Source organism: Numenius arquata, chromosome 1, assembly GCF_964106895.1.
Source record: "Numenius arquata chromosome 1, bNumArq3.hap1.1, whole genome shotgun sequence".
In the NCBI taxonomy this organism is placed as follows: Eukaryota; Metazoa; Chordata; class Aves; order Charadriiformes; family Scolopacidae; genus Numenius; species Numenius arquata.
Genome location: NC_133576.1, coordinates 121,955,911 through 121,978,457, shown reverse-complemented (window position 1 = coordinate 121,978,457; position 22,547 = coordinate 121,955,911). Strand labels below are relative to the sequence as shown.

At 38.2% G+C, this 22,547-nt stretch overlaps 1 protein-coding gene across 2 annotated transcripts in view; it reads left to right on the top strand.

Moving 5' to 3' along the window:
* ZMYM2 (zinc finger MYM-type containing 2) overlaps positions 1-19,037 on the top strand; it is a 69,727-nt gene extending 50,690 nt beyond the window's left edge. For both annotated transcript variants that reach the window (XM_074159265.1, XM_074159275.1), the window contains exons 11-23: positions 849-1,014; positions 1,947-1,981; positions 3,570-3,699; positions 3,870-3,985; positions 4,815-4,986; positions 6,565-6,672; positions 8,819-8,913; positions 9,865-10,033; positions 10,950-11,101; positions 15,100-15,214; positions 16,324-16,575; positions 16,966-17,086; positions 18,157-19,037. In XM_074159265.1, coding sequence (XP_074015366.1) covers positions 849-1,014; positions 1,947-1,981; positions 3,570-3,699; positions 3,870-3,985; positions 4,815-4,986; positions 6,565-6,672; positions 8,819-8,913; positions 9,865-10,033; positions 10,950-11,101; positions 15,100-15,214; positions 16,324-16,575; positions 16,966-17,086; positions 18,157-18,349 — 1,824 coding nt within the window. In that variant the 3' untranslated portion in view covers positions 18,350-19,037. The remainder of the gene's footprint in view (positions 1-848; positions 1,015-1,946; positions 1,982-3,569; positions 3,700-3,869; positions 3,986-4,814; positions 4,987-6,564; positions 6,673-8,818; positions 8,914-9,864; positions 10,034-10,949; positions 11,102-15,099; positions 15,215-16,323; positions 16,576-16,965; positions 17,087-18,156) is intronic.
* The last annotated feature ends 3,510 nt before the right edge of the window (positions 19,038-22,547 follow it).

The following is a 22,547-nucleotide window of genomic DNA, read 5'->3' as shown; positions in this document are numbered from 1 at the left end:
TTTTTTAAGGAGGTTGCAAGCAATATCAAGGGGAGCAGTAGTACAAACAAATTTTTGTTTACTTGAAGATCTGGAACTGGGGTGACCACTGTTCAGATAATAATTAATAGTATGGCTGAGTAAATTCAGTGGAATCTGTTTTGGAGAAAAACTGTCTTAGTGATGCATTATAAAATTATCATGTAGGTTGGTGAAAGTTATCTTACTTATATATTTAACTGGGGATAGAGAAGAAAGTTTTGAGTTTCAAGTTACATGCTAAGTAGATTTATCCTTGTTAGTTGAAGAGCTGTTGTTGTTTATAATCATAGATTTTGAAGAACTAATTAATAATTGCAATCTTAAATTGTCAAACTACTAAAATAATGAAAATATAAAAGTTATTTACACTGAAGGGCTCTGATCTGATACCTAGAGAAGAGATTATGTTTGGGACTTTAAACAAAAAAACCCACCAAACTTTGGGGGGAAGGGAAATCTCTATTTGTCCTGGGTTCAAGAGAGTCATTAAGAAGTTTTAGTCGCTTTCCGCTCTTATGTTGCAGAATGTTTCAGTAGAATTAATTAAAATTGAGGCATAAAATTATTTTTTTGCTGACTGTCTTTAGTGAAACAAAGCATTTTAATTCTGGGTGTTAAGCCCACCAAACAGTTGAAAGTAAAGTGACAGATGTGCCTGTGTACACAGGGCAGAAGTAGTGTAACCATCATAGAGCCTACGTGAGCGAGACTTAACTGTGTAGTGGTAATGATTCTCCAGTACTCTTAAAAATGTGACCTTTTAAAATGTAGAAATAATTTTTTTCCAAGGCTTGTTTAAAAATGTCAAAATCTTCCTTTGCATTAAGGCTGCACGATGTGACTGTTGTAAGTCTCAAGGAACTCTCAAAGAGAAGGTGCAGTGGCGTGGCGAAATGAAACACTTCTGTGATCAGCACTGTTTGCTCCGATTCTACTGTCAACAAAACGAACCAAATCTGGCGACCCAAAAAGGACCTGAGAACTTACACTATGGTATGTGCTGCTTTATGGCTCCTAAATGGCAAACGAGATGCTTCCCTTCAATGAAAAATATAAAGTGCGTGAATTATTTATTTGTTGTAATAAACTGTTAGAGGTTACCCTTTCTTACTTTATCATCAGAGGCATCATTGCGCTGCTTGCTATTTTTATCTTAGCTCCTTATTTTATTGCTTTTTTAAGAGCTGAAACATTATCAGGTAATCAAATAGCTTTGTAACCACTTCTTAAAAACCAAATCTTTTTAGGTGAAGCATAATTTTAGTGTTGTATCATCATGGGGACAGAAAATGCTTCCCTCTCATTTTGCTCTGGTTTGTCATTATGTGTTCTGTGGAAACACTTCTTTTCAAAATGTGTTTTGGCCACAGAGAGCAGATAAATGCACTAGGAATGAAAAAATAAGTAAATGAAATTAAATGGAAATAAATTAAATGGAAACTAAATGAAAATGGAATGAAAGTATCTAGATATGAGGAATACATCGCGCTTTTGTTTTTTCTGCTGGCAATAGGTACCATATAAATTCACTGATGGAGGCTGGATGCATATTTACGTGGTTTAAATGGCATGTCAGGCAAAGTTCAAATAAATCAGCTTTTTAATTAATGTAATTATGTAAACACCACTTCTTTGTATGGCCATTTTTGTAGTTGAACATCTGTTTTTCTGAAAGAGGCTATATTCACATCTGAACGGAGCATTGATTTAGTGTTTGCCTTTTTGTAAGGTTCAATGCCGGAGTGGTGAGATGCCCATGAATGAGAAGTCTTGCATGCAGTTCTCAACCTGGGATACAGTACAAATCACTGCTGTTAATTTAATGTTTCCCTGATGACAGGTGTTGTCTGAGTTGCTTACTGAAATTTACTTTTGAGTCTGGAAAAGGGGAAAAAAATTCTAAAAATGTTTTCTTACGTTTTTAGATCAGGGCTGTCAAACCCCCCGAACAAAAATAACAGTAAGTACATATATTTAATACATATGTAACATAACTAGAAGTATTTGAAATGTGAGATCCTGATGGCTTAAAGGGATGCTATTAAAAAACAAAAAATTAGTATTTTTGAATGATACTAAGACAAATTTATGGAGTTTTTTAGTCTTTTTCACATCAGTAGGTGAAATTAAATTTTTTAATCCTCGTATTTTGTCTTTTCAATGTCTTCTGGGAAACCAAGTCATCAGCTTTACATATATAGTGCATGAAAGAGTTGCTTAAAAGTTATTCCACAAAGTATGTATGTCTTACTGGCGTGTTTAGACTAATTAAGTGTATTTATTGAATATAGAAAGGGAAGATAATGTCACTGATCAGTTAGAATATTAAGTTGTATCTCAGCGCTGAAAGGCTGAAAATAAAGCTTCAGATCTTAAATTATAATTCCTAGGAGTAGAATAGTTGGTGCTCAAGGTCTGATTGATTTTGCTGCAGGTGACAGTGTGGGGAAGCTTGACCTTTTGTGGGATCACTGTCTGGGAGGATGGGGATCATGAGGAGAGCGGCAGACTTCATTCAGCTTGTCAGAAATGTTATTAATAATAGGTTTTTTTGTTTAGCTTAATGTACTGTATTTGAAGCTTAGTTTCGTTTTGATTTGTCTCGTGGAAGATATCAGATGTTTTTCCACATCTAGTGTTTTATGTTTAATAGCTTGCAATGATGTTAATTTGTTTTGTAAATCTTTAAAGAAAGCTATTTGTGATACAGTATTTTTAAAAATATTTTAGAAAGTGTATGCCTGTTAAACAAGGTCTACTGCTGTTCTTACAGCTTGACTTTCTTTCCATATTTAAAAGGATATGTGGGCCTAGTCTTACTACATATGACTAAATAAAAGTGACAGTCCGTTTCTTAAATCAGATTCTAAAAGAGGTGCTAGGGGACAAAAACCGTGTTTGGAACTATAGGTTTTACTGTTGTCTGAAAGAATGCAGTTAGAGCGTTATGTGATTTTCCCAAGTATTTTTTGTCACTATTGTGGAGCCAGCAGGGGGAGCTCGAAGTTCATACTTTAGGTATTAAAAAAATGTTCAGAGATACAATTTTATTTAGAAATACATTTTTTTAAAAAAAAAAAAGATCTTTAGATTACAGCATAGTTCAAGAAAGTTAGACCTTGCGTCAGAATTTTGTTATGCTACTTATAGTGAATTCTTTTTACAGCAAAAATCTTTTTTAAAGTTATCAAATAGTTTAAATTGCACTTTCATTTAAACAAGAACGTAAAAAAGAGTATCTTAAGAGTATCTTAAATTAAAAAAAGGAAAAAAAAAAGAAAAAAAAAAAGACGAAAATGAGCCAGAAGTTGTTAAACAAAATGCTAGCCCCTGACTGAGCTACTGAGCTACTATATTCCTGGCAGTGGCAGCTCATTACTAGAAATGTAGAGTACGTCGCAATTAAAGAGTCATAGTTGATGCTGTTGCGTTGTTGTGAGCTTCCTCTTCAGTATCTCATATATGAAAATTGATACATTAAATCAAGAACTTCGTGTTGAAATCAGTTTGGTGTAACAGCATGTTCTCTTTTATTTGCTTCCTTGTAGGGCTCAGCACCACCACCTTCTCCTACACCGAACAGAGAAATGAAGAACAAGGCAGTTCTTTGCAAGCCTTTGACAATGACGAAAGCCACATACTGTAAACCTCACATGCAGACAAAGTCTTGTCAGACAGGTAACTCTACAGCTGTACTGGAACTACTTATTTCTTCAGTGCAGACGTTTTTAACTGTTACTTTCTTGGAACATACTGCAAATATTCTGATTTTTTTTTTCCTAAACTGCAGGTGTAAAATATATTTAAGTACCTGGCATTATTTGCCTTTTTCTTTTTTCTTTTAATAGAAGATGATTTGAAAAAAGAGTATGTCCCAGTGCCTATTCCTGTACCTGTCTATGTTCCGGTGCCTATGAACATGTATAGTCAAAATGTTCCTGTTCCTACAACAGTTCCTGTTCCTGTAAGTGAGACTTCAGCTTCATTTTTAAAGTGCCATCTATTCACATGCATGTGTAAGACCACTTTGTGGTGTTGACTGTTCTCATTCTGGTCCATCTAAAGGACTGCAGGATGCTGCAGCACTGTTTATTGAAAAAGCATTAGAGATTTGTCAGTGGCACTTAATTTCCTGATTGTTCTTTAGCACCTACCTGCCTGCTTTCAGTGTGAAAATCTTGTGCTGCTGAACTTCATGGGAGCAATTCTCAATGATACTTTTGAGTTTGCTGAATGAGTAATGAGTAATGGGAAGATTGTGTTGGGGAGGGATAGCAGTGGGATAAATGGAGGAAAAACAGAAAAAAAAAAGAAAAAAGGAACTTTGTGCCATCAAAAGAAAATAGCTCTAAGTTAAATTTGTTAACACTTATATACCCAATCTCATCCAAATGGTGGAAAAAACCCTGAATTTCTAAAATTCCTTGTTTCACAAGCAAGCCAATAAAACAGGATGCTGATTTGTCCAAACTGTTAGTCTGAAGTTAGAGTCAAGACAGGTTTAAAGCTCCAAAGTCCCTTCTGTTCTTACTTTGACCCACTATATTTTGTCATATTGAATTTTTTCTGTATATTTTCCTGCTTTCCCTTCTGTTCTCAGTCATTTATATTGAATTTTTTAACCTGTCAGTATTTTTTGTTAGCCCACGCTGAAGTGATCTGTTTCTAATCTGTATTAACTGTCTTTTAGACAAAGAATGTAGAGTTTGTTTCTGGGTTGGCTGCTGTTGATGCTTTGTTGCAGCATATGGGTATTTTCTTTTGTAATTATCTCTTCTTCTCTGTCTGCAAAGGTGCCAGTTCCAGTTTTCTTGCCCACTACTCTGGATAGCAGTGAGAAAATCCTTGCAGCAATAGAAGATCTAAGGGGAAAAGTACCCTCAAATCCTCTGGAAACCGAGCTACTGAACTTGTCAGGGATGGTACCTGAACATGATGGAAAAGCTGAAGCTTCTGATATGGCCAGTGAGTTTCCTGCTGAGTTTTTGACTCTTTGGAGTGCTCGGGTGTATGTGTGGGTGTGTGCGAATTAAGAGAAGGGTTGTGTTATGTTGGTTTTTTTTATTTTAGGGAAAGATTCTTTGAGTATAATAGTGCTATTATTGAGTTCTTACGTTAAGTTGAAATCTGAATTACTTAAATATTTTTGAAGATCATTTTAGCTCATTTGAAATACGGAAAACTCTGAAGTCTGTTGTGTGACCTCGGTGTCCTGTACCAGACCTTTGTCTTTAAAAACGCAGGCATTCGCTTGCTTGTGCCAGCTCCTTGGCTGATGGCAAGCAGCCATCCAGGATTGCACACACATGTTTTCTTCTCAGCATAACTCAAACCAAGCCAAAACCAATCCATTTTTCGTCCCAGAAAAACTCAAGTCAAAAATTTAAGGAAAGGTGGGTGTGGGGAAACACAGACTGTTAAAACTAAGAGAAACATACGTTTCACAAGTGGAACTGTGGTCAGCAAAGCCACAGGCACCTAACGATGCCTTTGCTCTTGGTTGATCCTGACCTGCAAGTATCGTCTTTGAAGATAGCAGTGCATCAGCTGATAGATCATTGGCGTTGTGATGCTGAAACGGCCTGGCATCTCACCAGGTCATCTCAAACGTGAGAACTGCCTGGGACAACTCTACAGCTGAAGATCAGAAAATCCTGTATATCCTGTAATGATATTTTTGCAGTGCATGTCCCTCTTTGTCCTTCTTTCCCATCTCTGTCTGCCAAAATCCTCATTTCTCCTATATTTTCCCAGGATAATTTGCCCAGATTTTAAGAGTTTTCCATGACTCAGGTGAAATTTTGGGTTTTTTCCAAGCTCTTTCAACAGATGCCTCAAAGGATGTTGATACTTGTGCTTTGGGCCTGGTATATAGGAGGCCAGTGATGCTGCAGTCCCAGGAGGCTTATTGTTTTCAAAACTGTTGCTATTCCCCCACTAAAGCTGGACATTTCCGGTAGTACTGCAAGGTTGTCATTTGCAGTTCCTTTCTCCCTTCTGCTAAGTGCAGTTAGTTGAATGAGTCGATATATGGGATCAGAGCTTGTTCGTTTGCAGAGAACTGAATTTGGAGAAATTTGTCTTTGTCCAAAGTTGGAAAGACGTCAAGCTTTTGTTGCTCTCAGCCTGCCTTCCTTGTTTGCTTTTGTAGGATCCGTTTCATGGATTTGAAAGTCTGTTCTGTTGCAGGCAGGATTATGTAGAAAAATACATAGTTCGGTTTGTCAAGCTTGTTTGAGTTCTGTGATTGGTTGATATGATCTAGATTCCCTGGTATTTGATTTTCTGTACTCATGCTTTGCTGACACGTCTTAATGAAGGACGGATGGGCTAGCTAGCAAGTATCTTTTCTGTTTGAAGGAAATCATATTGGAGAGGTAAATCTGAGATCTCAAGAACAACAAAACCTAGGAAGGTGATGTGCAGAATAAGCAACGTTAGAACCACTCAGCTTCCAGTGTTCTAAATCTGCCCTGTTCTGACTAATCAATGCATGGGTTAAAATAATGAGTGTTTTTCCTTTTTTTTTTTTTCTCTCAACAGGTGTGGTAGTTGAGTCAAATCTACTAAACTCAGAAACAGAGGCACAGAGAAGCTTGCCTGATGTTCCATATGAACCAGACCTTGATATTGAAATAGACTTTCCAAGAGGTATTTTTTCTGTTATTTTAATAAATACTGTGAAAGAGACGTTGTGGGCCACCACTAGACTTCGTTCCATCATCCTTTCAGAGGGGCTTTATTTGATTGCAATATCCACTTGACTAACTGTTAAGTAAAAATTTTCCATGTCTTTGCAAGACTGGGGACTTCTGAATTAGTTCCTCCATCTTTCTAAATACAGCATTTGAAACAGAATGCAAAGAAAAGGAGGAAGTAAGCTTTCACAAAAGAACTTGGCTGCATCACTTGGTTTTGGACATGGATTTAGGAAAGCTATTTTGAAGGCTCAAAGGCTCAGATGGCATGGGTCATGGAAAACACTAATGAATACATTCTTCAGTCACCAGGTATTTCCATGGGAAATGGTGATTTAGAGCAGAAGTGACAAAAGAGCAAATTTCTCCCTCGAGTTTGTTAGAAAATTGTAAGCTAATATGCTGCACATCAGTTGTGTTACCTTTTACAGTTGTGTTGTTAACATCCGTACCTGTATTTGAAAAAGGTTGCGTTCTGTGAATTAGCAGGAAGATCACTACTTTGAAACCTTTAATGTATTATAATTTCTACCACTCTACAGAATGCAGGGAACAGTGTGTGTTTCCTTATACCATGTCCTAATCCAAGATCCATGAGAGCTCCTGGAGATAGCTAGTATCTCCCTTCATGTAGCTTCTCTTGGACATATAACTCATACCTCCCCTGGCTACATTCTGTATCCAACGGTGAAAGTCTCCTTTTGCCTTGTGCCATAGATATCCACACTGGACGCCCAAACTGGGTGTCTCAGTTTGCTGTATGTCTAATGTAAAGATAAGTCTAGGGGTTAGTCTGACCTTAGTCTTAGGAAGTTTATTAGCTGGATGCATACCAGACATTTAACCGTCTTTGTAAGTGAGGCTTGATACATGAGAAAGAAGAAAAAAAAACCAACAACAACAACAAAAACAAAACAAAACAAAAAAAACCAAAAACAAAAACAAAAAAACATGGAAGAAACATGGAGATTCTTGGTGGTAGCAGGAGAAGGACTGGTTTTTACTCTGGGACAGAGTTCTTAAATCTTTGCATGTGAGTGCTGTTTCATCTGGACCAGTTTGAACGGTGTCTTGAGTAGTAAGGTGGTGAAATCAGACTATCAGAAGAGCACTTAGTTTTGAATGAAGACATTGTTTGATGTCTGAGTGAGGGATGAACCATCTTCAGTAAAGTAAATAAAGGTGAAACTTGCAACATTAAATTCATTCATATGTTCTCTCATTCCACTGTGTTGCCTGAAATAGTCCTCCTTCCTACCCCTGGAATGTTAAATAAATAGTATTTTGACATATTAAGATACATCTGTTTACCAAAATTACTGTAATATCCATCATGAGCTAGACCTCCAGCACTTGTATAAAAATAGACTAAAACCAGTTTCTCTGAAAGAGGCTACATTCTGATTCTGAATGTTTTTAACCAAGTATAATGTGCTATATAAAATATAAAATGTGAATAGAAATGATGTAAATATGTGAACAGAAGTGTATGTAGTAAGTTAATTTGTAGTTTTTCCACTCATAGCTGTTTGTTCTCACCATATCTTAAAATTCTTAATACCAAGGACTGCCTAGGAAAGAAAACTTGTGAAAGAGTCTGTAGTAAGAAATGCTGCCTTAGTGACTTGAGACAGTGCTTGAAAATGTTAAGCATTTTATCCTTTACGATTTATTTAGAAATAAACATTGCAATAGCTTTGCCTTACTTTCAAAATAAGAACAGGTTTCTTTCATAGAATGGTAGAATAGTTCGGGTTGGAAGGGACCTCTAAAGGTCATCTAGTCCAACCCCCCTGCAATGAGCAGGGACATCTTCAACTAGATCAGGTTGCTCAGAGCCCATCCAACCTGACCTTCAATGTTGCCAGGGATGGGACATCTACCACCTCTCTGGACAAACCTGTGCCAGTGTTTCACCACCCTCATTGTAAAAAATTTCTTCCTTAGATCTAGTCTGACCGAAATCCAATCTTTAGTAATGTATATATGTGTGCTTTTCTGGACCTGTTATGTTAATGCACACTGATATAGTTAATTGTTTTTTTCAGACCATTATTCAAAAGATGTTTAGAAGTAAGTTTCTGTTATTGTATTTTCAGCAACTGAGGAGCTTGATACAGAAAACGAGTTCTTATTACCTCCTGTTTTTGGGGAAGAATATGAGGAACAACCAAGACCTCGGTCCAAAAAGAAGGTAATTTTGTTTTGCTATTAAAAAAGTCATAAGCACAAAATTTAAGTCGGCAAAAATATGCCAGGATTTTGATTTGGGGTTTTTTTCTTCAGTTCTCATATGGCTTTAAAACATGTTACTGCCTATTCATATCTAATATCCTGTCTTCATGATGTGTGTGTAAATTGATATATTTCAAATAATAAAATTATTTCAGTGCTATGTCTGTTGCAGTTAGCTGTTGGATTTAATATGAGTGATAGTAAAATGGAAGAATGTTGGCATTACCATGGCTTATAATAGGAGTTATAGCGTGTCCTGTTTAAAATATTTTAAGAAAAACATTTTTATTTCCGTGTAATTTTCTCAGATTTTATCACTCAAAATTTTTATTTTAACCATTGCAAATAAATTAGCCATATTCTAATAAAACTTCTCATTTAACTTTCTAAGAATAAATGTGTCTTTCTAGTAGTAAATTTGGAGTCTAAACTCTCGGTATTACCTGCTGGACATTGTCCACATATCTACTGCTGGACACGCTTTAATTTGCGACCAGTGCTGGCTTTTCCATTGAGTTCAGTTGAGCCTAAAAGTTTGCCTTCTGACATAATTTGTAGCGTCTTTAACTTCCTGCGCATTAACACGATGAAATCCTGTAAATACACGGAATTATTTGGTGCATCCCGTGTTTGTTGCATAGTATGATATAACCAATGCAGGAACTCCATTATCAAAAATTATTCTGTCTGTGTTAGGAACCAGTCTGAAAGGCAAATTGGAAACGTCTGTCAGTTTAGGTAAATAACTGTCCTTGGAAGTATTTTCAACAGAGAAACCTACCTACTGAATGAAGCGCGTGTTTCTTTACACTGATCCTTCAGTTTGTAATCTGGCCTGCAGCTTCCTTATTCTGCCCGGAGTCTGTGCTGTGGCCGTCGGCGGTGTTTAACCGCTGTGTTTCAATGGCAGGGGGTGAAGAGGAAAGCGGTGTCAGGGTACCAGTCTCACGACGACAGCTCTGAAAACTCAGAGTGTAGTTTCCCGTTCAAATACGCCTATGGTGTAAACGCGTGGAAGCACTGGGTAAGGTCTCGGCATTCGAATGAAGAGCTTCCAGAATTAGAGGAACTGAAATCAAGTAAGTATTTCCAAAAATCTGGCATCCAAATTCTTATTTGCTAGGGAGAATTGCTGTACTTGTCTGATATTCAGCTGGAATTTTTAATAGAAGTTTTCACATGTCCCTAATGTTCCCACAATGGCTGGGACTGTTTTACCACAGGGTCACCAAACTTTTTTGTTCCTAGTTTTCCCTACTTGGTTGAAAATGCTGGGTCTCACGTTTTTCGTGCAAGCCAGGAGAGCACCTTGCTGGCTCTTCTGACTTTCTGTGACCATTTTGATTTTTTTTGTTTGCATCCTGGTTTTCCTCATATTCTAACTCACCTTGGAACTCACACCTTTTCTGGACTTCTAAATTGCAAGGGAGAGGCATCCTATGCTTTGTCCTGAAAAGAGATCTTCCTCTGAGGCTGGCATTACCTGGCTGTGGAGCTCTGACACGAAGTGGCCTTCACTCCTGTGGAGCCTCGCTGCTCTTTCTGCAACGCTCCTCTGTGTGTACATTTATATTATGAGGGAAAAGGGGAGTTGCTACTACTCTGCTCTTCTTCAGCTCCCACGTGCATCTTAGCACCCTTGCGTTATGCAGTTGGATCTGTGGAAACTGCAGTTTTCCCTGAAGGTCTTCATCTACAGAGCATTGTCTTCACTTCAGTGTCTTGGGCCACTTCTGTGTCATCCTCAGCTGTGCATGACAGTACATTCGTCAGTGGGTGATACTGCATTTGGTTAACTAGACTTCACTCTGGTAACCTTGTTTATTTTAATACAGAACTAACTTTTGAACTACTTAGTACATTTGGATTCGTTCACTGGTTAGTGGAGAGTATATCAAGCCCGTTTCCTGCTTTCCAGTCCAAAAATACCCAAACCCACCCTCACCATGTAATAATTCTGTTGTATAATGTAGCATTTTTTTCTCTATTTTACAGCAAAGTCTGTGAAATTAAAGGAAGATCTATTATCACATACTTCAGCTGAGTTAAACTATGGGTTGACACATTTTGTCAATGAAATTCGAAGGCCAAATGGAGAGAACTATGCACCTGACAGCATCTATTATCTGTGTCTTGGGATTCAGGAGGTTAGTAGAGGCTGTAGCGATGGGAAGCGGAGCTGCTGATTTGACTGTAACCCATTTCAGTGGAAGAATGAAGATAATGGGGATTTATTGGCTAGGAGCTATTCTTAACGTAATGGCTATGATCTGGAACACAGAGAGGCTGCTGTGTAAATCACATTGTAGAAAGCTGTCTGTGTAGAAAATGAGTTGGCAGACCTATCCTGAAAACTCAAATGTAAACTGATATGTTGTAGTAATTTTAAGCTTCTTGCTGCATTAAAGCAAGGAATTTGCAGTCTAAAATGACATAGTTTTTCCAAATGCTGTGCTTCGTTTTGTTTGCTGAAGATGGCTTGATGCAAAAACAGAATGAATCAAGGCACGATCTGTAAATCTTTTACTAATTCAGTTACTTAGCATAGTGGAAACAAGCGATTTGGAGTCTTTTGGGGAGAGTATAATTTGCTGAATGTTGCAGACTGTGGGACAGTCAGGCTTTTTTTTGGTAGAATGCGGGAATCTCTGCTACATTGACTGTCTTACACACGCACCCTGCCCCTGAATTGTAATTACATTGTATTTTGAAGATAAAGGGAGTCAGTTTATATGTATCGTATGTAAAGGCAATAACATATTACTAGATAATTAGAAAAGCTATTCCACAGTTTATCTTTTAAGCAGAGGATTTCTTAATTTTTGGTACACGAGACAAGACAGATAAAATAAGCAGTGTTCAGAGCAGAGAATACAGAAAATTTCATTCAAGTTAAAAGCAATAACAAATGCATATGATGTGGAAAGCAAGCTGTTGACAGGCTTTGAAGTCCTGCTTAAACTGTTTCATACTTATGGCAGAGGACTTTAATCAAATAACATTTTTTTTAATGAAAATATTTTAAAAATAAATAGTACCTCCACTAATTTTTCTGTATTGCAAGTATGCAAAATTAAGGAGTTGATATCTTTACCTCATGGTTGAATTTTGAGAAGCGAGTATTCATTCTTTGGCATTTTAGTCAATAGTGCTATAAGGCATGTTTCAAATTCAGCGAGCTTTCTGCTTCTGCACGTGCATGATCTGCTGTCTCTCTGTATCTTTCTCTTTAATTGAAAATACTCATATTAAGCTGATAATACACAGAGTGGGGTGTGTGTTTTATAAAAGGGAACTCAACTAATATTTTTTCTTTTTTTCACCTTTCTCTTTGTGCCTTTGGCATTGTCTGTTTTGTCTACTGTGAAAGGTACTTACGTGTAAAACTATTATCTTTTTTTTAGCTCAGCAGAATCAAAGCTTGTGTGGCGCAATGCAATTACCGTGAGCCCTAATACACATACACAACACTGGAATGTTAGAGGAGCAACTCACGGGCATTGTACTAAATTATTGCTTATACTTAGTATCCAGTATTTAATTGAGGTGATGTAGAGACCTTACTGCGCTCTCCAACTCCCTGAAAGGAGGTTGTAGAGAGGTGGGGGTCGGTCTCTTCTCCCAAGTCGCAGGCGATGGGACAAGAGGAAAATGGCCTCAAGTTGCACCAGGGGAAGTTCAGGTTGGATATTAGGAAAAATTTTTACGCTGAAAGGGTTATTAAGCATTGGAATGGGCTGCCCAGGGAAGTGGTGGAATCACCATCCCCGGAGGTATTCAAAAGATGGGTTGACATAGTGTTTAGAGACATGGTTTAGGGATGGTTTTTATCAGAGTTGGGTTGATGGTTGGACTAGGTGATCTTAAAGGTCCCTTCCAACCTAGACAATTCTATGATTATATAAAAGGTATTGGCTCTGCTTAACTCAGAAGGGGCTCAGAGGAGATTAAGTGAGGCCATTTAAGGATAAAGTTGTGCCAAAGATCATCAATATTTTGCTAACTTAGGGAAGTTTCTCTTCAAAGGAAAGGAACGTGGAAGGCATAGGTTAGAAAAAGAGCGCTTTCCCCCTCTACCAGAATTACTGCACTCGCTGTGGCCAAGTATGGACTCAGGTCGGGGCTTTTCATTGTGGGCATAACATGGTTTGAGCACAGGGGAAATGCTCAAGAGTCTTCAAGTCTTAAGCTGGTTTTTTGACTTTGTAAAATAACTGTTTTTCTTAAAGGAAGCACTTGGAAAATCTGTTACAGGAAACTGGTCCCCGAGTCAGATGGTGCATTTTCTCAGTTCAGGTTCATTTCTAGCTGAAATTGTTCTGCTTCCAGCCAGAAATGGTTCAGTAATGGTTTTGATAACTCTGAAGTACTGATGCCTGAAAAACACTTAAAAGTAAAGGTTGTTGCATGGTCAGGTGAGCATCTAGTGAAGAGGGTTCATCTAGAAGAAGGTGTTAGCCTGCCTCGCTCCCCTGCTGCATCGGGGCCTTCGTTCTTTTGCCCCAAGTACACAGTAGGGGGGGTGGGGTTAGGGTTGGTTGGTTGGTTGGTTTTTTGCACATGTAATAACGGGGTTATTTGGGCAAAATTCAGGCTGATGGCACTGTGGGCAGTGATTCAGCTTGTTCTCCACTGTGGGACTCGGAGGCGTGTTCAGTTCCCTCCTGTTCACTGCTGTTTCAGTAGAGGTCGCCTCAGGTGGAAACCGCTTGTGCTAACCCTGTCCTCTGTAGAGTTTGTAGAGTAGCAGAGCACAGCCTTATGGTGTGGAAATGAAGGTTTGCAGATGCACGTTGGGTATTGTGTAGCCAGGGAGACTGCAACATGACATGATTCTTCTGTAGACCCTGCGGTGCTAATGGTCTGGTGTGCCTCACAGGTTTCTGCTGGGGATGCCAGAGTTTAGCCAAACACTTACTCTGAAACAGGAAACAAATATTTTTAGTTGAGTTCTCACAGGCTTGTGTGGGAATTGGTTTGAACCAGTTTTCAGTCTGATTCAGTTTCACCACCAGTGCTCAGTGTGAGTGTTTAATGCAAACCAGAGAAAAAGAAAATTCATAGAGGAAAAAAGTGCCAGGGAACAGAGGGGCAAACCCCATGAAGCTTATAGTAAGCTGTATTGTCGGGTTTAGAATTGCTTTATAAAATGACAGCCGATATATGTAGGAACAGGCACGTTTTGGGGAATATTGTACTTAGAAGAATTAGTTAAATGTATCGTATAAAATAGTTATCTGAAGGAAGATGAAGACTACTAGGAAGTTTATTCATTCATTTTTCCTTATTATAAAACTAAGCGCAAAGATAAGGAAGTCAAGATGTGCTGAACCACCAAGTATAAATGAATGCTGTGTTTAATGTTATTTCAAGTATGTGTACAGAAATAGATGCCATTTCCAGAAGTGAGTAAGTTTTTTTTGTGTCTGTCACTTTTATTGTATACACTGACAACAGGCTTGTTCATGCAAAGATAGCACTGAAGTGGAAAATTTAAGAAGCCAATCCTCCATTTCTTAGAAATTTCTATGGAGAGGATAATGTCAAATACTAGTGTAGCCCTCAGCCATTAATTCTTGGTAAAGGTTCAAAAGAGTTTCTGTCTATAAGGTCAAGAGGGTTAAGATAATTAGATTGCGGAATAGGCAGGCGCCTTGCACCATGCTATCATTTTTCTTGCACTGCTGCATATCATCACCACAAATATGTGAGGGTTTTTTTTTGCTCCCACTTCTGTGTTGAAGATGCTTTTGTCAGTGTCCAGAGTTCATATTTAAAATGGCAGGTTCTTGCTAAATGTTTTTTTTTACTTTGAAAACCTAGCTGGAGGAAAAGATAAATTTTTTTTGTTTGTTTGTTTTTTAATGACTCCCCATTCACTGATACAATGTTGCACGCAAGAAAATTTAGTGAAAACTGTTAGAGTTCTAATTAATCTATGATTCATATCCAGTTAGAAAATGACAGCATACATTATATTGGAGGTAACTTTTAACTGCTAAATATTGGAAGAGTGTCATTGCTTTTTTCTTAGAGGCTCTTTTTTTTATAGAAGTGCAAGCGTTGTAATGAAAAAGAACCCTATAGCACAGGATTTGTTCTAATCTGGAGTTGTAAGTATTGTCTGTCTCTCTCTTTTCTATAGTATTTATATGGATGTAATCGAAAAGACAACATATTTATTGATCCAATCTACCAGACGTTTGAACAGGAATTAAATAAAATCCTTAGAAGTTGGCAACCAAGCATACTTCCAGATGGTAATTTTCTTTTTGGTCATGTATGTTTTTCATCTCTTAATAGTTCAGTATTCTTAAGCATGTAGATATATACAAACACTTTATGCCTTGCAATAGTAATTGATTAAAAGTCATAAAGATCTTACCTAAGAGTTAAGCATTCAGTTAAGGCTGTACCTGTTCTTATTGTCTTGTTTCTTGGTAATCAATGCTGCAAGAGTTGATTTTGTCACTGCCTGCTTATCTTAAATTGACTGTCCATTTTTAGGAGAGACGGTTAGAATAAGCAGCTGCTCTTCGACCTGTACTTTCTACCTGAGCTGTATTTAATTTTTGCCCAATTTTTTCCCAGATGGGAAGCAGGCAGGCACTGGGCTGCGTGTGGATAGGGCTGATGAGCTATGTATTTTAGCCTTTGTCAGCTGGATTGGGAGGACTCTCTGCTGTGGGCCTTCTGCTCAGGAGGATTGTCAGTTCATGGAGAAAACAGGAATTTTCCCCAGCAGATCGATGTTGGTGCTGGGCTGCAGAATCCACTGTCCTTCCATATATCTCACAATTCTCTCTTGAGCAAGGCCTTGTTCTTACCAGCCCCTTTCCTCTCGATTCTTGATACAGGCTTTTTTCTGTATAAGTCTGGAGAGCCTCTGTATAGGGCCCTCCCTGTACCCTGCTGTGGTCCAGGAGTGCTTTCCAGGTGGGGTATCTGTGAATAACAAGAAAGGAGGAGGAAGGTATACCTATTTGGAGGCCTTGCCTGAGCGGAATAAAATTAACTCAAAAATACGCTTTTTATGAAGAGATTAAGATTAGCCCCTTGAACATTTGTTTTTATGTAATAACATGAGGGAGCTGCATGTAAGCAGTGGTGGTGGTGTCATTAAACAGAAATTTGTTCTGTGTGAAACTGCCTATACTGGTGTTTCCCATTGACTGTCTCTTCCTGAAGCAGTGTCTGTGTCTTTAAGAGGTGGGTTTGGGGGTGTGGGCATATAATTAAATATGGTTATTAGCGGCTTCTGTCAGGGGCATTTTGTTAAATTTTACGGTAAACAGAAACTTGATTCTTTCACACCTGGACAGTTTATGGGCTAATCCATTGTATTTTCTCTAATATTCTTTTTTTGAAGGATCAATATTCTCTCGAGTTGAAGAAGATTACCTTTGGAGGATTAAACAGCTAGGATCGCATTCACCAGTTGCTCTTCTGAATACTCTGTTCTACTTTAACACTAAATATTTTGGCCTGAAAACAGTGGAGCAACACTTAAGACTTTCTTTTGGCACTGTTTTTAGACAGTGGAAAAAAAATCCTCTAACAATGGAAAGCAAAGCCTGTCTTCGATATCAAGTGTCTTCCTTGTGCAGAGCTGATAGTGAAGGTACTATGGCAGTTCCAAAATAGGTATTGCAGCAGCATCCATGCTGCGCTCCTCTGAGGGACATCTGGGCACCTTGCCAGGAGCCAGGGGTCTGCCTTTGCCTAAAGCTTAGCAGCTCTCAGCTCCCAGATCTTTAATTGGAGTGTGGGAGTGTGTGGTCCGTGGAGGCTACAGGGTCTCTGCATTGAGTGATGCCTTTGAGCCCACTGGTCTCCACACTAAATGCTGCGACTTTGTTGTGGCTGTAGGTTGCATCTCCAGCTTGCAGATGTGCATAGCTGCGGTGACTGTGTTCCAGGGCTTGGTGGGCTGCGTACTCTGGGGGGTTTACTGAAAAATGTAGAACGACCTCAAATTATGGCTTAGATGTTGTTGGTTTTCTTCTTAAAGATAAAATCACTACTGGAAAAAGGAAACATGAAGATGATGAACCAGTATTTGAACAAATCGAGAACACGTCTGATCCAGCTAGATGCCCTGTGAAAATGTTTGAGTGCTATCTGTCTAAAAGGTAAGTGTGATACGGGGTAATGCAGAAGCGGTCTAGAGTAGAGCAGGTACACAAGCGACATGTTTTGATGCAACATGAAATACGCTCAAGCAAAGGGAATGGATTGAGATCTTCTGAAAAACAGCTAAATGAAAGCATTGAAATCTCCAGTTCTGTATCTGGAAAAGATGTGCAGAAAGTGGGAGAGCAGCAGAGTACTTCAGTGTTAATTGTTAAGGACTCCATGTGGGAATGACAGTATGATTAAATTTTCTTACCAGGAAACAAGCAAGTATCTCTGTGGAGAATTATCAGCAAGGGATCTGGTAGGTTTTGCTATTGAGGATTTCATTTGTGAAGTCGCTGTCTCTTCAGTAAGAATTGGATTGAGACCATGGATTTGCTTAGTGTTAAGTTATCAGGAATTGGAAATGTTGGTGCTTTCAAGATAACTAGTTTGAAAGCATATTTAAAATATTTTGTAGTAGAAAAAAATACTACTGACCGTAATCTAGCATTTAGAAATAGCTTGTTTCCTTCCAATCTGCACAGAAATTAACACATTAAATAGAAAAGCTTAGGCGACTTCCAAAAAAAAAAACCCACCAAGAAACCACCCCCCCAAAAAAACAGTTTAGCAGTTAAGTGTTTTGGAAGTGTTTGAAAACAGGATTTCATGGGAATTACTTTTCTTTAATTAGAACAGCCATTCAAGCGACTGATTTTAATGGAGATTTTATGTAACCCTAAGTGAAATAGATAGAAAGTACTTTCTGGTTTAGCAAGTCCTGGAGCTGCAAATTTTTTGAAAGCTGGAAGAGTCTGTGGTCTCCCGTGTGCTTGCTCAGTCCCAGGCATCTGCTTGTGGCTGCTCTGAGGACATGGGACTGGCTTGGGCTTGGGCTTGGGCTGGGCTTGGGCCAGACCCAGCACAGCCCTTTCTGTGAACAAGGCTACATTTCTCCACATTAATCTGCATTTTGTAACTTGCCTGAGTAGGGTTGTTTGCAGAGGATGTCAGAAGTGCTACTGTACTGTTTTGTCCTGTGAGGCTGTTTTTCTAACCCCCCGTGTTTTCCCCCCTCTTGTAGCCCACAGAATCTGAATCAGAGGACGGACATGTTCTACCTGCAGCCAGAATGCTCTGTCTCCACGGAGAGTCCCATCTGGTACACTGCCACTTCACTGGACCGCAACACTTTGGAAAATATGCTTGTACGGGTTCTTTTAGTAAAAGATATTTATGATAAAGACAATTACGAACTGGATGAAGACATAGATTAAAACAAACTTCCAAAAACCATCAAGAAAACAAACAGCATTAGATATAGTCATGCTGCTAGCCCTTTACTATGGAAAACATTTCAAGTTTACCCTTTGTTTTCTGAGTTTTGTAGCAATGTGTGTACCCTCACCTGGGTATTACCATGTAAATAGTCTGTGAGTGAAAGTTTCCATTATTCTGCATAGTGGTTTTAGGATACATAACAAACACATTTCAGATTCATTTTTTATTATTTATTTGATTAGGTATGTTTGTAACTTTTTACATTGCAAACTATGAATGAGAATGTGCCATGTGTAATTTTTTTTTTCCCCGCCCTTGTAGTAAGAGAAATCCATATTGCACAACTCTGCTGTTGGAAGCTCCCTTGAAAGGAGGCTCTTTTAATGGGTTCTTAAACCGGATGGTTGTGTATGGGTAGCACTACTAAAGTTTAGAACTTGCTGTGTCTTTCAGAATTTTTAAATAAATTGTAAACTAATAGGTTTTTTACTTTTTAGTTACTGAAGCCTTATAAGGTTATGTAGAGAGATTCCATCTTATGTACCAAAAATAGACAAAAGAGAATGCTGTCAATATTGGTGTACTGTAATGTGAATCTATTCTGGTGAAAACATTTTTTTTGTTGCCCTTATTAAAACCTTAGTGTCCTTTCCTTATTTGTGACTCTCTCTCAATTGCCCCTACAAATAAAATATATATATATAAAAAAAATAAATGAATATAAGCTTAAAGCATGTGGTCATCAAGACATGTATTTTGTAAAAAAACAAGAACAGAACTAAAAATCCCTCAAAAAAAAAAAAGAAGGAAAAAAAAAAGAAAAAGAGAAAAGAAATGTCTGATGATGACAATGCTGTATAATTCTTTGCCTCCTTTACTTTTCTGACCATAAATGCTGGTACCTCATATTTCTGTAAATCTGTCCTTTGTAGCCTTAGCGTAAGGGAATTTATTCCCATATTACATAAAGTAATATGGTATGCTAAATTTTTAGCTTTGGTTTGTCCTTGCATTGCTGTATTTAAATACAGTCAATACTTGACTATGAGTGGGAAAATTCTTTTAACTTAATGCCTCCATTCAAAAGCCATATGAGACGTGAAGTTGCAGAAAGCTGAAAGATAAATTTTTTGAAGAAAAATACTTTCATTTGTTCTATATCCTTTCATTGTGCTTACTTTACATAAGGAGTCTGACTTCCAGATACACGTTTAGCCGCTTAAGTTTTGTTACTTGCTCTTGTTTAACTGATGTGAGCAACATGGTGGTTCATGCAATGGTTTTGCTATTGTACTGAAAAAAATGTAGTAGAATATTCTACTATAAAGTAGTCATAAGTTTGGCTCTCCTAAATGACATTAAGAATCTGTTGAGAGGAATCATCTACTAAAGGGGAAAGTTTCTATGTATATATATTGCCACCTTAGGATTTATTTCTTACAAGGGCTGCATGGCTTTTTCATTTTCCTTAGCTTAAAAGAATGCACCTGGGGACACCTCTTTCTATATAGAGAAATAAAGCTTCAGTTGCTTTGTTTTGTTAAGCAAGTTTATTTAAATTTCTGCTATTCCTGTGTGTCCATGAGTATGTATTAACTTGAGTTACACCACTATTTCAAAAGTAGATGGAGATGTACATATTTGATTTTTCATTTTCCTTCGGTGGCTCCACCCTTCCTGTGAAACCAAGAAATACAACGCAGCACCAGTCAGTAGATCACTAACAGCTTCAAAGCTCTTTTCGCTTTGTGAGTAAGTACCTAAGAACTTAGTTCATTAATGCTTGTTTTTTTCAAGCAACAGCCATAGAATGTGCCCATGACACATAAAAGTGATAAAATCAGAAATTGTAATCATGGTTTTGTTCTGACCTCTCTAATTGAACACCTGACTTTTGACTGTAAGTTAAACTTTACATGTGGGAATCATCATTTCTAATTATCTGCCTAAAATGCATGATGTGCTTAACTTGAAATATTTCTTTTAAACATACATTTCAGTTTTTCGATACATAGCAATACGGATCACTTGTTAGACCCTTCTGCATAGTTCAGACTTCAAGTACTTCAGCGGGGGCTTTAATCACTCCCTGTTTAGGACAGTGTTTAACCACAAGCACACTCTTGTAACACTCCAGAACTTTAACATGAAGATTAAAGTACCCTAAATCAGGATGACTAAAGTTAAGTATGTGTGTGTTGAGTGTTTTGTCTTAAACAGAGTTTAAATTCTTGTTCTCAAAGTCAGATTACAGCTATTGCTTAAATAATAAGGTCTGGTTTTAATATGGCATGCTGTACAACAGACGTGCATTTCCAGTGTTATTAGAAAATAATGCTCCCTGAAGTTTATCAAAACTCATGCTATTATCCTAAATTTCTCCCATTTTCTTCCCAGGATTCACCTTCTATATCAGTAAAAAAATTCAAGTTAGGTTTTGAAATTGGAATTTTTACGCATAGATCCATGTTGGAAATATAAAGATGGTTGTCAAGAAAATAACTTTTATTCCAGAAGATGGAGCTGTTCCATCATCAGCAATAATGTTTTTCAAGTGTTTAGTGTGTTTAGATCGAATGTTGTAAACTGCTGAGATACTGCAGTCAAGGATGCATCATGGCTCAATGTATGTGGTTTATTCCTAAATTTGAATGGTGATGCAAAATGCAATAAAAGGCCTTAGTTCTGAAAAATACAAAGACATGCAATTTTGTAATATAATTAGGAGTTCAGGGCAAATACTACACTTTTTTTTTTTTTTTTTTTTTTTTTTCTCTCCTTTGTAAGAGCTGTCAGCAGCTGGCCTAGAATCAGGTTGGTGTCAAGGAGCTACCTGTGGGTTGCTGTGCAGGGAAGCGTATGGTGCCCTGTTCTACACAGAGCTTCCGAGTTAATGAGAGGTATCGGGAACCTGCCCTTGCTTTCCACCTTCAGAAGGTGTGAGATGGCCACCTGGCTCTTCTGGCTGTCCCCGTGAGCTCTGGCACAGCTCACCTGAGGAATGTGACATGGGGACTCTCCCAGAGGGATTTTCCTAACTTCTCCAGTCATGCCAAGCCTGTGCTCTGCATCTCCTCAGTTTGAGGTCTAGTTTTGAACAACTCACAGATGAAGTAGTAGCCTTAAGATGGTGAGGAAATTAGATGGCAACAAATTGCACAGAAAATATAGCTCAGTATGAGAAACAGTGAAAAAATCATGCAATTTTCAGGAAATAAATTTGCTTAGTCATTTTTTCTATCAATAATTGTGTGCAGTCATTATGGCAGTATGAGGAACATGCAGCTTTTTGTAATTATTGAACTAAGTGTAAATTATGACAATTTTTATCAAACAAAAGGTTATGGTTGTGGACTAATTTCAATATGTACAATGTTAATTGTCTTTAAAGTGCTCATGGTATGACTGTAATGCAGCAAAATTTGGGTGGTTTGAGTATCTGTGACTTTATCCTGTAAGGGGCTGTGTGAATAGGTGGGAAAACAGGAGAGTTTGCAGTCCTGAAAGGAGGCGTGTGGGATGGAAGAGAAAAGGCACGAGTGGTGGTAGGCACTCGCCTCATTTCCATTTTTGCTGGCCTTTTTGGGGATAGAAAAATTTCTTCCTGTTCTAGTACTCACTTTCCTGTTTTTGTCCGCTACTGTTAGGAAGTAAAATATTTTCATTTCCATTTTTGTACGCAATCACTTTTCAGCTCATTAGACTCCTGTTGTGCCTTACGTGATAGACGTTGCGTGTAGGACCGAGCCTGATGCAGAGTAAGCGGGGTGGGAGCTTTTTGATTCATCTTGCGCTGAGGACTGTGGGGACTCTCAGTGGAATTTAAATTCGAGGCATTTAAGGCCAAAGTTATTGACGCTTAAGAGGGCGTTAGATCATCATATGTGAAAGAAGAGTCTCTGGGTTGTACCAGCAAATGCTAACGATGTTTTGGAAGCGTTGCAGTTTGAGTTCCCCGTTGTTTAGGGCTAGAGTGAAGCCGTAGGGTTTGTGTGTGTCTCCTGAGGATGCGACTGTGGCTGCAGCACGGGACATGCTGTCCCCAGGGGCTTGGGTAAGTGTGGTAATTTCCAATTTCTTCATTCAGAAATAAATCTTGCCTCTGGTGGCTTTTTAATTTGACACATTGAAACCTGAAAGCCTCGGCACATGAGCCGTGGCATGGATGCTTGAAACCAGCGTGTAATGGGGCAC